The sequence below is a fragment of the Takifugu rubripes genome, chromosome 1, assembly GCF_901000725.2.
Source record: "Takifugu rubripes chromosome 1, fTakRub1.2, whole genome shotgun sequence".
Taxonomy (NCBI): Eukaryota; Metazoa; Chordata; class Actinopteri; order Tetraodontiformes; family Tetraodontidae; genus Takifugu; species Takifugu rubripes.
The window spans coordinates 763,209-780,249 of NC_042285.1; the positions used below are offsets into that span (position 1 = coordinate 763,209).

General features: G+C 53.4%; 2 protein-coding genes and 1 non-coding gene across 3 annotated transcripts; 1 reads left to right on the plus strand and 2 right to left on the minus strand.

Moving 5' to 3' along the window:
- The first annotated feature begins 425 nt into the window (after positions 1-425).
- Positions 426-507, plus strand: trnal-uag (transfer RNA leucine (anticodon UAG)). The gene has a single exon. It is a non-coding gene; the product is annotated as a tRNA-Leu (tRNA).
- Positions 508-632: 125 nt separating this feature from the next.
- tha1 (threonine aldolase 1) lies at positions 633-2,832 on the minus strand. Its single transcript, XM_003979283.3, has 7 exons — positions 2,455-2,832; positions 2,066-2,149; positions 1,908-1,996; positions 1,645-1,830; positions 1,427-1,564; positions 1,166-1,358; positions 633-1,092 (listed from the first exon to the last, which is right to left on the minus strand). Exons 1-7 carry the CDS (start codon positions 2,723-2,725, stop codon positions 788-790), a joined length of 1,266 nt encoding a protein of 421 aa, XP_003979332.2. The 5' UTR covers positions 2,726-2,832; the 3' UTR covers positions 633-787.
- A 10,537-nt stretch (positions 2,833-13,369) lies between these two features.
- LOC101079037 (suppressor of cytokine signaling 3) lies at positions 13,370-16,134 on the minus strand. Its single transcript, XM_074084941.1, is given in 4 exon segments — positions 13,370-14,645; positions 14,647-14,841; positions 14,918-15,264; positions 15,855-16,134. Coding segments are annotated over 3 exon segments (690 nt in total). The 5' UTR covers positions 15,047-15,264; positions 15,855-16,134; the 3' UTR covers positions 13,370-14,279.
- Between the last annotated feature and the right edge of the window lie 907 nt (positions 16,135-17,041).

A 17,041-nucleotide genomic window follows, 5' to 3' on the forward strand; every position in this document is an offset into this window, starting at 1 on the left:
ACTGTCGATTAGATCAGCGGGGAGAAATCCGACGCCACCAATGTTTGCAAAGGCAACACAGAGCCATGTCGCGGTGCGCCCGGAGGCAGCGCTTCACAGACTGGTGCGATGTGTGCCACATAAAGATAACAGATAAAGATAACAGATAGAGATAACAGATAGAGATAACAGATAGAGATAACAGATGATGGAACAATCGTCCTCCCGTGGAAAGATGAGTTGCAATGTTTTCTGCTGCATGTGGGAATCATAGGCGGGGCCTATAATAATAAGAATAATGCGCACTACCGCAGATTTAACGCCACACTAACAACTTTCCATGTGGTCGCACCACTAAAGATGTAGGTTTATTTTACACTAAATTAAATGGCTACATTACACTACCTACTGGTCTTGATAGATTCCTGCTTCGACGGAAGCCGGTAGGTAGCGTGGCCGAGAGGTCTAAGGCGCTGGATTTAGGCTCCAGTCATTTCGATGGCGTGGGTTCGAATCCCACCGCTGCCATTAATTTTTGCACATATTAAGCTTGTGAAGACAACAGAACTGTCTCCTTTACCAGCAGAATTATTATTTTCATCATCTGCTCTATATTAAGCACGACGAAATAAAATCAGAATGAAAAACAAAAATTTAGCTGCTGAATTACTTTAATCAAATTATCAAAATAATAATATTTATGTAAAATATAATCATTAAGACTAACCAAAGTGACTTGTGAAACTGTCTATCTTGTTCTTGTTCTAATTCTATCTTGTTTTAAAATGTTTTTGCTCATCTTCAGTTTTCACTGGGTGCCAACAGTTTCTTTTAAAACTTGAGCGGCCACAAACTTCATCTTCTGGACGGCCAGCTGTGTCTCTTCGGAGGAGATTCCCAGGTGCCAGACGGCCCGCACCGAGTTCCCAAAGTGAGGGAACATGAGAACTTGTACCCCCTGACCCAGCTCCTCCTCCTCTCCCTCTCCAACCTGAGCCATGCGTGCACAGAACTCATCAGGACCTAATCTTGGATCCAAGAAGAAACGCAGGATGTTTGTCTCCACACAGTCCATGTCGACGGTGAAGAGCGGCGACCCGCTGCTGAGCAGAGCTGCGAAGAGGGACGGAATCAAGCTGCGCTTAAAAACGACGCCTTCGAATTTTGCTCAACCTGCGCCGCTCACCTTGAGCAAAGGTTCTGGCATTGTGGTGATCCTCCTCCAGCCGTCCTGACATCTCCAGTAGAGCCACTTTTCCAGCTGCTGCTATTATTCCGGCCTGCCTCATCCCACCTCCCAAGGCTTTACGGTACCGTCTTGCCTGGGAGATGAAAGCTTTGGGCCCAGCTAGAATAGTTCCCACAGGAGCTCCCAAACCCTGAACAGAGCAGCATGAATTTGACCTGTTCCACCCTCTGCTCCGCTGTGCTCCGTTCAGAGCCCCACCTTGGAGAGGCACACACTGACGGTGTGTGTGTGCTGTAGTATCGTGGTGAGTGGAACCCTTTGGGCCACCGCAGCGTTCATCACCCGGGCTCCATCCATGTGGACCGAAACCCCGTATCTGTCTGCCAACGCTCGCACCTGGAGGTCAAAGCAAGTGCAGACGAACGCTTACATCCCAAATGTATGTTTCTTAAAGATAGCAGCTGTTTCTGCTGCACCTCCTGCAGGAAGGTCAGAGGTAGCACGCGTCCTCCTTGGATGTTGTGGGTGTTTTCCACACATATGAGGCGCGTGCGAGGGTAATGGGGGTCAGGGTAACCGTGGCGAATCTTAGATTCCAGCTCAGTCAGGTCAAACGTTCCATCAGGCTGCGTCCTCACGGTGGTGGAGTGGACACCAGCTAACTGTCAACACAGTCGTGCACGAAATGCATCACAGGGGAGAAGGAACGAGGTGGAGATGTGCACGTGGTACCACTTACATACGCACTTCCTCCCTGCTCGTAGACGTGTATGTGGGACAGGTCCCCCACAATCATCTCGTCGTCTCGCCGCCTGCAGTGCACCATCGCTGCGTCATAAACAAAGGTGCATTTGCTCCGTCCTCGGTGCGTCTGGGATGTGTAACGTCAGCGTGTACCTGCCAGGAGGTTCCCCATGGTTCCCGACGTAACGAACAGCGCAGCCTCCATCCGGAAGAGCTCGGCCGCAACCTTCTGTAGCTCTGCAGAAAGTGGACAGATTCTGCAGGTAAAGGGTGGATTTTATGTCGCATTTCAATATTCGCACTGAGATTTGGGCCACGTGTTACCGACATAAATGCTGATTCCTAATTTTAAACATGGTTTAGTTGAAATCAGATTCTCCAGCCTCGCTGACAGGTCAGTGGCTAATCTATTCCCTGGGTGTATGGTGGAGTTGAGGGCACCTGAACTCTCATATTTATCAGTGTGTGTTATTGACACATCGGTTTATCTGTTAGAACGACACAGGTGATGCTGGAACTTGGAAACCCTCGTCGGCTCTGACCGTTAACCGTCGGGTCTTCCCCCATCACGTCGTCGCCGACCTCGGCCGACGCCATGGCCTGTCGCATCGCCGGCGTCGGCTTGGTCACGGTGTCGCTCCGGAGGTCCACCACCCGGGTGTTGGCCGCCCCCCTCGGCCCAGGAATGCTGGCCTTCCCGGTATCATGGTACTCGCGGACGCAGCTGCTTCCCTTCGCGACAGATTTCCACGGATTTCTGGAAGCGATTAAACCGCGATTGAGAAGGGAACGCCAAGCTCCTCTAACAACCATGATCAGGGTTTACCGAACTCCAGCCCGTCCCTGTTAATCAATAATCATCGATCAGGAGGGACAGAAGAGCGGTCCGTCAGCATAAACCCGCCGTGGAGCCACTTCCGGTGTTTTCTGATCGACTCTTCCGCTGGTTTCCCCCCTTTTCTGCGCAAACCCACAAAAATTATTGATCGATTTTGCAGAGGGCTTAGATGACCACTCAGCCACCTCAAAAACATCATCCCTCGTTATTTGATGGAGGAAAAGATGACGGAGAGCAGTAAAATACTGCAGTCATGTGGGAGCAGAGGAGCATCAGCAACGGTCCTTGAGAACTTTAGTTACCACACCTTCCCTCCTGGGAGAAAAGGAATCTGGATTAACACCAAGAATACTTTATTATTACAATAACCTACAATACAACACAACATAATAATAAGATGTTAATAAGTCAAGACAGTAATGAGAGGGCAGCCATGTTTATTATGGATTACTGTCCACATTATACACTCCAAATGTCCTTCCAAAGACCTTAAAACACCCCTAAAGTACCGCCAGGTCATTTAAATACAGAGAAATATGACATCGACAGGTAAACTAACGCGAGATGACACTTTGAGATCAGTATGTACCAACACTCTGTGACCATGTGGCTTCTCCCGGCCCGTAATGGTCCAGAACACATTACGCTTGTATGTGTGTGGATAGTTGTAGCAGTATGAATGAGTTGATTTAAGATGGAGACTTGGTGGATAAAAGAAGAGCCAATGGAATGTCGTGGTGAGGTTTAAAGACAGAGGACCATGGAGCCATTAAAGCAAGGAAAATGTTCAGGAATCAGGCTGGGGGGGTTAATTTAATTGAAAATTGAATGAATGCAAATCATTAAGCAAGTCCAGCATTTTGTCCTGCTGATTTATGGCCCCAGAGGCCTCTTTGGTAACTAGATCTAGCCTCAAGTTGGCGAAGGGCTGCTGTAAGTTTGGAAAAAGAGAACGGAAGCTGAAATAACATTTCAGTGTTGAGAGAGTAATATGAGGTTTTTCAGCTCCTTTGTGTTGATGGAAAGATCAAGAAACAGGTTCAACAGCAGCAGCTGTTATGGTTTAGGAGTTTCAGAGTTTTTAAATGTTTTTACAGTTACAGTTCAATAATGTACTGAACAGCTGAAAACTGTGAAATGTTGGGAAATAGTGATTGATTGAGCCGTCAGTGGTACTGGGGCAGGTACTGCTAAACTCTCCTGCTCATAGGTGTGTATGTGGGAGAGGTCGCCCAGCATTATTAGTTTTAAGGGTGTAGAAACCAGCCGTGCAACGACGTTACCATGGTTGTAGTGGGAGCAAACAGTGCAGCTTCCATCTGAAGCAGCACTCATCTGTAGCTCTGCAGGCATCAGGTCGGTGCGTGAAGGTTAAATTAGCATAACAGAAAGGGTAGAATACGGAGAAGCAGCTTTTGTACTGTGGTGTAGCACGGCCCAGAACGTTGCTTGCTTCCCCCATTCCACCCGGATCCGGATTGTATCGTATTTTAATTTCTATTTATTTAGTATCCTTGTGTTGAACCCTTAATTTCTTATATCCTGGTGCAAACACCAAAGGGAGCAGTGCTCCAGGATTCGTTGTACGTTGTTTTACGCAATGACAGAAAAGTATTTTTGGTTTTGTCAAAGTGCTTTACATATTCATATATTTGGGGGCTTTGGGGACTCTGGGTTCCTCGAGCAGCAGTGAATTAATCGATACAGTTTAAAGGGAATTTCTGAGGGTCCAATCTGATCAGCTGCAGGTCCAGGATTCAGCTATGGCGCCATCTTGTGGTCATGAGTGGGTCGTGCCGTTTATGAGGTCGTCAAAGCCTCAAAAGTTCCTGCTTTTTTACTTCGTTTTGAGGGCCCACAGCTCTGTTATACATTCACCTAGAAACACCATCCAAACTTTAACATGGAGCCAAAAGGGTCAGGATTCATCACGTAAACCCTCAAAGCCCTGGGTCTCCATATGCCCCCACAGGGGTCATATGTTCGAGGCCTGGAATTTCCCTCCCAACTCGTTTAACGTTGGGGTCTATGGGTGCGGCTCGAGCAGGGACCACGTGACCCAAAGACCCGCATTAAAACTCTGCCTCAGAAGCTGTACTAGCATAAAAATACACCCCTTTGTAGCTACAAGCCTCAGCTACCTGGCCAATGTCACTTTGTGTTACAACTTTACAATGTTGAATTAATCAGCGCTCCGTAAGTCGGCTCCCTTCTGCCATTCACTCCCATATTAACTAGAGCGGGGGAAAAGTTAAATTTGCCTGTAATTCGGGTGGGTTCTGGTTTCTCCTGGGCAGTTTGTGCAGGCCAGCTGACAGGCGCTCGTTTCTGTCTCTGCTACACTTTAAGACTTTAGTCCTGCAGGTGTGCCAGGAACCGCAGACGGAGGCGAGTGCTACTGGGCGGTAGTCCTGCAGGTGTGCCAGGAACCGCAGACGGAGGCGAGTGCTACTGGGCGGTAGTCCTGCAGGTGTGCCAGGAACAGCCGACGGAGGCGAGTGCTACTGGGCGGTAGTCCTGCAGGTGTGCCAGGAACAGCCGACGGAGGCGAGTGCTACTGGGCGGTAGTCCTGCAGGTGTGCCAGGAACAGCCGACGGAGGCGAGTGCTACTGGGCGGTAGTCCTGCAGGTGTGCCAGGAACCGCAGACGGAGGCGAGTGCTACTGGGCGGTAGTCCTGCAGGTGTGCCAGGAACAGCCGACGGAGGCGAGTGCTATGGGGCGGTAGTCCTGCAGGTGTGCCAGGAACAGCCGACGGAGGCGAGTGCTACTGGGCGGTAGTCCTGCAGGTGTGCCAGGAACCGCAGACGGAGGCGAGTGCTACTGGGCGGTAGTCCTGCAGGTGTGCCAGGAACCGCAGACGGAGGCGAGTGCTACTGGGCGGTAGTCCTGCAGGTGTGCCAGGAACCGCAGACGGAGGCGAGTGCTACTGGGCGGTAGTCCTGCAGGTGTGCCAGGAACCGCAGACGGAGGCGAGTGCTACTGGGCGGTAGTCCTGCAGGTGTGCCAGGAACCGCAGACGGAGGCGAGTGCTACTGGGCGGTAGTCCTGCAGGTGTGCCAGGAACCGCAGACGGAGGCGAGTGCTACTGGGCGGTAGTCCTGCAGGTGTGCCAGGAACCGCCGACGGAGGCGAGTGCTACTGGGCGGTAGTCCTGCAGGTGTGCCAGGAACCGCCGACGGAGGCGAGTGCTAATGGGCGGTAGTCCTGCAGGTGTGCCAGGAACCGCAGACGGAGGCGAGTGCTACTGGGCGGTAGTCCTGCAGGTGTGCCAGGAACCGCCGACGGAGGCGAGTGCTAATGGGCGGTAGTCCTGCAGGTGTGCCAGGAACAGCCGACGGAGGCGAGTGCTACTGGGCGGTAGTCCTGCAGGTGTGCCAGGAACAGCCGACGGAGGCGAGTGCTACTGGGCGGTAGTCCTGCAGGTGTGCCAGGAACCGCAGACGGAGGCGAGTGCTACTGGGCGGTAGTCCTGCAGGTGTGCCAGGAACCGCAGACGGAGGCGAGTGCTACTGGGCGGTAGTCCTTGAGGCACGACGGCTTGGAATGTGTTGGTACTGGAACAATGGCAATGGCCTTGAAGCATGTCGGAACCACCACGTAGGCAAGGGACGGGTTTTAGATGTCCGTAAAAATCCCAGCGAGTGGTTCTGCACATGCCCTGAGCGCACGTCCAGGGATGCCGTCAGGACCAGCAGCCTCGTGTGGGTTGATCCGGCTCAGGGCTGCATAGACAGCGGGGGTCCTGGAGGCAGTTTCTGGAGGCAGTGGGGTCCTGGAGGCAGTTTCTGGAGGCAGTGGGGTCCTGGAGGCAGTTTCTGGAGGCAGTGGGGTCCTGGAGGCAGTTTCTGCTGTTGCTGTCCTTCTCTAAACGAGCATAAGGGTTGTTAAGCTCATTCAGGAAGGAGGAGACGCGCCTCCTTGCTCATCCATGGCTTCCTATTGGGGTCCGTGGTGATCATCTTCGTGGCTGTGATGCTGTCTATGGTGGTGACACCTTGGTGGTCTTCACTGATGAGGGGTGGGGAACAAAGGGAGGTGGTCTGACTGTCCTAGATGGGGGGAGGGGTGTTGCAGCCATGTTTGTGTAAACATGGTTCAGGGTTTTGTTTCCTCTTGTAGGAAACATGTTGGTGGACTTTAGGAAGCAGTGTTTTTAGGTTTGTGTGGTTGAAATCACCCGAACGATAAATTCAGCCTCCGGGTGGGCGGTTTGTTGTTGGCTAATGTGAAGTTTGTTAATAGCGAGTGTGGCATTAGCATCCGGGGGGATGTAAGCTGCTGCTACTGTGATGGATGGAAACAGGTTTAGAGTCGTTTTTCTGCAATATCCATTAAAATAATCCAATTTAATATTCACAGTCATGTAGTCTAAAGTGTTCAATAACCTCACTCGTTGTTAGGTGGCGCAAAGCTGCATCTGTAAACAGGAGGGCCATGTTTCTTAATGACGACTTTAATGTTTGTCATTTGTCAAACGCTTCATAGCAACGGCCGCTAGGTGGCGCCCGCGAGTGCAGGTTTATTTTTTGTTCATTTAAAAAACAATAATTCTGTTTTAATAGAGAAGCTGATGCTCTAGAAGGAAGAAAAAAGTCGTCACCAGTTTGTGTTTTTCTGGCCAGATTTTTATCTTAATTACATTTTGTTTTCCTTGAATTTATAACTTGGTGAAAATGTTAAATATTTAAAAGCAATGAAAAATAATCGACAAAGAAACCAAAGGTCACCTTGTAATACGGCAAAGATTTATTTATTCATAACTTCATCTCTGTTTTCTGAACCATCGTTATCATCTGGTTCAATTTGTTTTCCCACAGAAAATCGGTCACAGGCTGATCAAAGCTTGGCTACACAGACGTTAGCCAGGGGAGGAGCTGGAGATCCCAGGGAGATCCCAGGGAGATCCCAGGGAGATCCCAGGGAGATCCCAGAGAACCTGCCTGCCCTCCAATTAAAGTCACTCAATTTAGTTTAGGAGCTTAGATGAAGGTGAGAATTCCAGAAACTCAGAGAGAAGATGGTTGAACCAGGAGACGCTCGTCCGACCCACCAGACGAGCCAGCGTGGACTCCACCACTGACTGAAGGAGGAGGTCTCTGGCCAGGCAGGGGGAGGACAGGGGACACCGAGGACAGGAGGACAGGAGGACATGGACGCTTCGTTGGCTCCGATGGGAGGGACTGGGCAGACGGGAGTTCTTCCCCAGCAGATGCTGGGAGAGAACGTGTGTGATGGTTTGGGAGGTGATGGGTGACACCAGTCGGGGTTCACCTTCACCTTCGTCTCCTCTGGCACTGTCAGCCCCCCCCCCCCCTCGTAATAACCGTCCCACCAGTGCTGCCCCAGTTGGATGCTGCCAGTAACGGGAGGGTTTTATGGTGGCAACAAGTCCTGATTAAAGTCGTTATCCAGAATCAACATTGTAAAAGAAGCCAGAGTTGGACTCCAGAGTCCCCCCAGAACCACCGGTGAGCAATGAAGACATGGAACCAGTAACTTCCCCCTCTGGCCGTGTGTGTGTGTGTGTGTGTGTGTGTGTGTGTGTGTGTGTGTGTGTGTGTGTGGATCCTCTCAGGAGCCTTCCAGGTTCCCTCGCTCATGCACGGGGGACGGAGCCGTTACAGAGAAAACATGGAATTACAGAAAAATGGGCCGAGCGAGAGAAAGGAAGGAGAGAGAGAGGAATATTGACTCCTTCTGGGAAGGAGCGAGACGGCGACGCCTTTCCAATAACCATAAACCCACTGGGCTGAAAATAGCCGGGCCCGATGAATAAACAAATGTGTTCATCCCGCACCAGCTCTGCCCGCTCAGGCAGGGGGAAGCCGAGGAGACCCCCCCCCAGACCTCCTTCACTGAGCCCATCGTTGATTCACCATAACGGAGCTGAACTGGTGGCTCTGGGGGGTGCTGCGGAAGGTGTCGCCATCAGGGCCTGGAAGGGGGGCAGCATTATTAACCCCCCCCCCCACACACACACACACACACACACACACACACACACACCCTTGACTCACAACGTGCAGCGTTCGGAGTGGTGTGTGAGGATGGTGCACGAGCGCTCCGCTGCATGTGAACAGCATCCTGGGGGGGGGGGGGGGCTCTCATCAGCATTCATTCACCTCCTCGCTGTCATTTCTCGTACGCTTCATTCAGCTGCGATATTGACCAGCCCATAAAAGCCCGTTTCCAATAACAACAGCATCTCGTTTACATCATTTACTCCTGCCTCCCTTTTGTCAGGCACCCTTCATTTCCCAGACCTCGTGTTCACCCCTCACAGCCGTCCCGGCTCTCTCCTGACCTCCTTATATTCATCTGCATCCCACTTTCTAACATTACCCCCCCCAACTCCCCCACCCCCCCAACTCCCCCATTCTTGCTCTCTCACTCTGGGAAGTCATGTGACTTCTCTGAAGCTGGGGCCTATAAAGCAGCAGCACTTGGGGGGCTCTGTGTCTATACTGCTCTTTGATTGGCTCGTACACACAGGAACACACACACGCACACACACACATGCACGCACACACACACACACACACACACACGCACACAGCTCTGTGATCATTCTAAAACCTGAGGAGTGTGTGCATGTGTGTTAATTTTCTCATTTCGCAGGGAAATGAATTTTCAGAATGAAAAGCCTCTAATGAATGAGCTCTTCCTGTAAACGCGCGCACACACACACACGTGCACACACACACACACACACGTGCACACACACACACACACACACACATGTGCTGTGGTACATCAGCTTCTGTGGGTTTGGTTCAGACGGTTCATTCTCCAGTCAGACAGAAAATCCAACGAAGACGACGTATTCCATTCTTCTAAACCTGATCTTTGTGCTCTTCAACGATGATTATCTCCACGTTTTTCCACATCTGGACTGTGGTGGGACTCACTGACCCCCCCCCCCCCCACCGTCCTGGTCCAGGTTTATCAGTTTGATCTCTCCTGAACGTCGTCGCTTCGCTCTTCAACCTGTCAGGTGACCTGAAAACGTGGTTTTTGGATCAAAGCTTCACGGCTGCAGCTGTTCCAGCCCAACAGTGACGCAAACGCCCATTAATCTGTGGCGCTGAGGCTCTTACTCACCACATCTGTATGTGCATGTGCTGCTGCTCACACGTGTGTGCGTGTGTGTGTGTGTGTGTGTGCGCGACACAGCGACACCTGAGCCTGGTGGAGGTCTTGGGGCGAGGCCACGGCGTTACGGTAAAAGCGCTGGAGCCTCTCGCCGCTGCTTGGACAGCTGTGAGAGGACGGAGCGGGACGACTCCTGCCTGGTTCTGCCTCCTCGGGCCAGAACCAGCACGGCCCCACACACCTGCTCCAGGTCCAGGTGTTCCTGCGAGGGCAGGATGTGGTGTTTTAGAGGCCACGTCCTGCACACCGACACAGCCGCGTGCATCAAACCGCACGCCTCCCATATGGTTTTTATTGATCCCTGTCCCTGTTATTACCCCCCCTCCGCACGCACACACGCACACTCTCTCCCTCGCCTCTCCGTGCACTGATGTTGAAGGAATGATGGAATGCTGGAGGGTAAATCTCTGCTTTCCTGGAAGCTGCTCAAGCTTTATCAGAAGCGGCTGTGACAATACGCCAGCTGATGGGCCAACCTATAAGCACCGATCAGAGAACAAAACAGCCTTCCTGGAAGAGGCAATCAGCAGGAGCCGGACCCTTCCTGGAAGACCACTGCGGGTGGCTCCTCGCGGGGCACATTTCAAGCCCGCTAATATTTTTCCACCGACTCCAGCTGACAGCGTTGACATTGGCTCAGAAACCTTTATTAAGCCGTGTGATTTGCCGTCAATCACAGCGCTGCTGGATGTGCTTTGTGGGGGCAAACGGCCTCCTTTGTGTGGACGTTCTGAAGCCTGGAATTTGGAGAACCCTCCCCACCCCCTCCCCCCACGGCGGGGCCTCGGTCGTGTTCGTAGCCGCTGTTGTGTTTGGCCCGGGCCTCTGTTGACAACCGCCGAGCCGGACGCGGAAAGTCACTGCCCCAAAAAAGTGAATCATGGTGGAAAGACTTTGAATGAGTGTGAGATTCACGAGAGGAGAGAAGGACACCAGCGAAATATTCCAGAGCAGCGACGGGGAACAGAACGTGAGTCACGGCGCGCTGAGCTGGCTTATTTAGACAATGTGTGTGTTTGTGTGTAAAACTGGATTATTCTGGTTGGGTTTTGGGAAGAGGCCTCGTTTCTGTCTGCGCAGCTACGTCAGTTTTGTCTGGAAGGGCCTGTTGCTCAAGTCTTCCTCCAACCGAAGGGTGACAAACCGTCCAGGTCAGATAACCCGGAGAAACGATCCGCCGCCGCCCCCGGCGTGGGCGGGACGCCCGGATGAGTAGTGATCCCACACAGACATTCGGGAACGCTTCAGTCGGCGCCTCCGGGTCGATAAATCCGGTCGTTCACGTAACAACTGTCGCCGGTGCCGTCACGGCGTCTCTCGTGCGCTTTGGTTGACCTTGTTCTACGCCAGCGACATTGACGAAGCTAGCTTACATCACCGCACGGTAAAATAGCCCCCGGGGGTGAGACGGCTCCAGGCACAGCGCCCCCCGCTGGCCATAACAGGTTAGCATTTTTCTTAAACTGGCTGTTAGCCTGTAGCAAAAGGACCCCACAGAGATAGATGACCTGTGTGAGGGGCCAAACCCGCGGCCGCTCCACGCTAAGGTCATAAATCCTCTCTCCACGTGGACCCTTTCACCTGTTTGACCTCACACACGTACGCAAACACACACTAAAGGACACATCAACGCTCAGCTCCTGGAACAGGATGTATAAAACCCGACCGCATTCCTTTTCGGTTAGGTCCAGCCCAAACGGAGCGTTCTACACAGTAACTGCTGTGTCAGAGTGTGTGTGTGTGTGTGTGTGTGTGTGAACATAACTGTGTGCTTCTGGGAATCCCTTTGTTTTACTGTGTTGGGCTCAAGACTTTGTGAAAACAGTGCCCCCGCCCTGTTCTATATATTCTCTTATGCCTAAAGAATTTACCCACAATGCCCTGAAAACAAGAAGTGATGATTGCGGTCCTTTTAACCCTGTGATGCACGCGCCTCGTGCTCGCCCCAGCCCGTTAAAACCCCGCAGACTGGATAAACACCACTTTGTTTGAATAGGAAATCCCGTTGTCAGTTGATAATCTGGAATAGATGGAGCACAGCCTGCGGGACAATATATTACAGCGAGCTGGAGCTAGAGCGGGAAATGTTGACTCGATGAGGAAGAAACAGAACACACAGAACAAAGGTGTTGACTTTTGTAAAAATAGTGCTCTTTAATATAAATTACTGGGTTTTTTTTCATTTTTTTTTTAGAAATATAAATATGTGCAATGCCTCCGTTCTGTTTATTTCTGTGGTGCATTGTCATTTCAGGTGTTACAAGCTTGTGTTCCTGCCAGACTAGTGGCCAGAGCGAGGGGGGGGGCAGTCTTTATAAAAGACATATTCACATTACAGGTGAGGTCCACCGCTGTAACACACCTAAGAACTGGGAGAAGACGAAGACCGACGGTTGTTTGGCCTCCGGGGATCATGGGAACGGACGAGCCCTCGTCAAACACACACACAAAAAAAGCATTTCCGATCAAATCCGCCTCTTCCGCAGCCTTTTCTCTCTTTTGTTTGAGGATCTTTGGAGCTAATCGGGGTTTCGGATGAAAGGAGGAAGGTCAGAGCGGCGCCAGACCTCTTTAGCGTTACGGCCGTGTCCGCCCCCGGGTCCCCGTGACCGAGGGACACACACATGGGGACAGAAGGACACGTTTGCCAGGACGCTGCGCAGGACAGCGAGGACGCTCAGGTGTAAAGGCAGCGGAGGAGCTCCTCCTCCGACGGCCCGGGTCTGTATTCACAGGCGCCGTCTGGTGGGACCGTTTCCCTGAAGTTTATCACCAGGATCACACGCTGCTGTATAACAGTATGTCTCCTCCCCCAGGCCGGCCCCCACTTCCCTTTTCCTAATCCCATTTCCCTCATTTCTCTCCTGGTTGGATCCTTCCCGCTCCTCCACAGATTCACGCTTCTGCTGACAGTTCTGGAGTCGGTCTGGATTTAAACTACAGATCTGCTGCTCTTGGTCCCCTGACAACGCGTTAGTCTCAGAGGAGGAGGAGGAGGAGGAGGAGGAGGGGGAGGGGGAGGAGATGCTCCCTAAAGGAGGAGGAGGAGGAGATGCTCCCTAGAGGAGGAGGAGGAGGTGGAGATGCTCCCTAAAGGAGGAGGAGATGCTCCCTAGAGGAGGAGGAGAGGGGAGGAGATGCTCCCTAAAGGAGGAGGAGGGGGGGGGGGGGGAGATGCTCCCTAAAGGAGGAGGAGGAGGAGGTGGAGATGCTCCCTAAAGGAGGAGGAGGAGGTGGAGATGCTCCCTAAAGGAGGAGGAGGAGGGGGAGGAGATGCTCCCTAAAGGAGGAGGAGGAGGAGGTGGAGATGCTCCCTAGAGGAGGAGGAGGAGGAGGAGGTGGAGATGCTCCCTAGAGGAGGAGGAGGAGGAGGAGGTGGAGATGCTCCCTAGAGGAGGAGGAGGAGGAGGAGGAGGTGGAGATGCTCCCTAAAGGAGGAGGAGATGCTCCCTAGAGGAGGAGGAGGAGAGGGGAGGAGATGCTCCCTAAAGGAGGAGGAGGGGGAGGGGGAGGGGGGGAGATGCTCCCTAAAGGAGGAGGAGGAGGGGGGAGGAGATGCTCCCTAAAGGAGGAGGAGGAGGGGGAGGAGATGCTCCCTAAAGCCTTCCTTTTTCTTCCACCCTGGTCTGTACCTGTATGTGCAGCTTGTGCACGCGAGTGCCCCCCCCCCCCCCCCCCCCTCCCCTCTGGGAGGCAACATTTGCGGGAAGCAGCGGTGGAAACGCATGAACACACACACACACACGCGCGCACACACACACACCCACATGCGCACACACACACACCCACACGCGCGCACACACACACACCCACATGCGTGCACACACACACACACAAACACACACAAACACACACACAGACACACACCCACATGCGTGCACACACACACACACAAACACACACACACACCACACACACAGAGACACAAACAAACAAACACTGCTCATCCTCCCTCTCTGGACTTTGCCTTTCCTGCCAACCTCTGCACGGTGGTGAGACTGAGGGCGGAGGTGAACCCACGGGGGGCCGGGGGGTGCGTCCCCACCACGGCCATCGTTAATATCTACTAGGTTAATGTTCTACGAGGCTCTGCTCTGCGTCAGTCATAGGAACCTTTGACCTCTGACCTCACCCCCCACTGGTCTCGTGGGCGGTTTCCGCTCGGCCAGGTAGACGAGGTAACTCTTTGACTCAGATCGGGCTGCTCGGCCCGGACGATATATACATTTGTCAACGTTTAAAATGGCGAGATTAGCCGATTCTGATGAAAAACTCTCCTCAGATTAGCATAGCGAAGACTCTGATCCGGGACCCCCCCCGGGACCCTTGTGTGCCATCTTCAAATCAAGTGGCGCTTGTCGTGGCGGCGCCACGGTCATATAGGAGCGTCGTACTCCTCCAGGTAGTCTTTGATGGTGTGCGGGAGCTGCTCGGACTGTTCTGACCTCCCCAGGCCCCGATTGTTGAGGGTGGTCCTGCACAAATGCTGCAGGGACGAGAGCGAAGTCAAAAGGGGGCGACGTAATTCCAAAGGAATCCTCTCTCCGCCGGTGTGGATCAAGTAAACGCTGCGCGCCTTCATCTCGGCCCCCCCGGGGTCGCCCCCGCAGGCGCCGGCGCCGCCCCGGCCTCCGGCCTCCGACCCTTTGCCCATGTAGTGCGCGATGAGTTTCAGCACGCAGTCAAACTGGGGGAGCTCGTGGGCGTTCTGAGGGTCCGGCTGCAGGAAGAACCCCCCCCCCCTCGCTGTGGATGCGCAGGTTCTTGGTTCCTCGGGCCGTCTGCACCGAGAGGGTAAAGAAGTGGTGATGGTCGGAGGAGTCGCGGATCAGGAAGGTACCGGGTGGTTCGGAGCGCAGCGTGGAGCTGGCCTCCCGGCCCCCCATGGCCCCCCAGTAAAAGCCACTCTCCTGGAGCTTCCGTAAGGCGCGCATCACCTGAAAAGACGCGCACAACGTGTTAGTACAGAACCAGAACCAGGATTGGGATCTGGAGTCCTCGAGGGGAACTGACCTGCTGGTAATGCTCGTTTGAGCTAAACGGCTTGAAGTGATGCGGGGTGAAGTTTGACCCCTGAACCCTGGCGTCCGCTGACCTCACGCTGCTCATGGCGAGGGCTTTTGGTCCGTTGAAGGTTACCATGATGCCATGGCCCCCTGCCTCCGCCTGCTGGTGGAGAGGCAGGGGGCCCACAAGAGGAGGGTGGAGGTGGACAGGTGAGGGCGGGCTCGGAGCAGGGGGGGGCGCCAGGCGGAGGGGCGTAGGCTGAGGGTGGCGGGGTCACACACCGGGTCCAGGGCCCCGGGGGAGAGGAGTCTGACGCATCCAGAGAGGGGCTGGGAGAGGGCACCTAAACACAGCTGGGGGGGGGGGGGAAGGGACGGAGTACATATTAGGTCAACGAGCTTGGAATTATGCCAGAAAAGGATCCCTGGTCACGGACGCGAATTCAGCCCCACTTCTCCAGGCTGGTGCGCGGTCATGGCGTGAGTCACGGGCAGGCGGGGGGCGCTCGGTTTGGGGGCCGCGGCCGCCTCCGCTCGCACCTCCCGCGACAAGGGGCCTCACGAACGGGGTCACGGAGAAAGAGCCCGGCGCGCTTTGCCCCCCCCCCCCTCCTCCTCCTCCTGCGTGAAATAATACCCCCCTCTCCCCTGCACGGGGAGCGACACAGAGGCACCATTCTCCGGTTTCAGAATGACCAGAAGGGGGTCCCGTCCCGCGCTGCTCGGAACCCCCGGAGGCTGCGGATTTACCGGCCAGTGCAGGACGGTTCGGAGCCGCTAGAGAAGCGCCGCTCCGGTCACTGACGCTCACACAGCAGCGAAAATGCGCCTCTACCCAGCTCGGTGGCGCCCACCGGATCCCAGCCTGGATCTCCGCTTCCATTTCCACCCAAACATCAATTATCTCGGTCATTTGCAGCCGCAGCCGCTGCCTTTAAACTTACCTTGCGGATTTGTTGAGCCCGGCGCTGCAGCCGCTCGGACACAAAGGAGAGCCGATGCAAACTACCCGAGAGTAGTGCCAGAAAAATGATTAACTCAGGCATTAAAATCCGCAGTAAAGTATCCAGAAAGTGTGTGGGTTCCTTTCCTGGACGGAGGAATGCGTCAGCGGCGGTCCGAGCCGGAGAGGAGCCCAGCCGAGTGTGGAGGAAGGTTATTGGAGGTTGTTGCCAATGAGTAAAGCCGATGTTCGTAAGGCTCCGCCCCCCGCGCTCGGAGCGCCTTCCAGTAAACACACGCACGCCCCGCGCGAGCACGCGCGCCCGCGTGCTGAGACAGATAGTGCCCATAAATAATCGGCGTGACCTTTGCTGGGCGGCTTCCTGGTAGTCGCGGGTTCCATTCTTGAAAAGTTGAATCAAAGCGGAACGTATGGGACCAGATTGTGACGCAACAGCCTTTGATCCGCGGCTCAAACTCGCACATTTGCGCGTGTGCCGTCGGTTTCCTGTATTCTCGAGCAATGGGCATCTTGTGATTTATTGAAAGAGCGTTGCCTAATATATGTTTCCCGAACGGACTCTGCTGCTCCTGTAACACATCCAATTAACTAAAGCGCGGTGAATAAATAAAGCTCTACCTCCGGGGCCGCTCTCGCCCCGGGAACCACATGTGCAGCTCATTATTTTTCTTTTAGCATCATTTAGAAAGTGGCGTGATTAACTTTGACCGTGCGGGAGCAGGGCAACGTCCGAGGATGATTCCTCGTGTGTGTCAGTAAATCGGGAAGCGTCGGGATTACTGTAAGTGCTCTTGAGCAACCCGCTGCCGCTGAGGGCGAATGCAAATAAAAATCTAATTCCTGCCTTTAAAATGGGCCGCGGAGCCCGGGGTGAGGATATTTACAGAACGTGTGCTGATGGAATTATTAATTATCATCATCGTCACGTGACATTGTTGATTATTCATGAGACATTTGATAAAACCCACATGAGACGTTGAGGCAAAACTATTACACTATAACACACAATAAAACCTTATCTTATTTCAGGCGATGCCTGATAAAGGTCTTATCAAAGATAACAAGTTATGTTATTATTTACTTACAATAACCATTCATGAGAGGACTAAAAAGCTCGTTGTCATGTTGCGTCGAGCACTTTAAGGAAGTTTTAACGAGGCGAAGACT

What these genes read in the sequence shown, in the direction of transcription:
- tha1 (XM_003979283.3), bottom strand. Translation starts at nt 2,725, where the DNA reads ATGGTTGTTAGAGGAGCTTGGCGTTCCCTTCTCAATCGCGGTTTAATC. An exon ending in CATGGGGAACCTCCTGGCAG is followed by an intron (nt 1,997 to 2,065) that starts GTACACGCTGAC and finishes TTTATGACGCAG; the next exon opens with CGATGGTGCACTGCAGGCGG. An exon ending in AGCAGGGAGGAAGTGCGTAT is followed by an intron (nt 1,831 to 1,907) that starts GTAAGTGGTACC and finishes CTGTGTTGACAG; the next exon opens with TTAGCTGGTGTCCACTCCAC.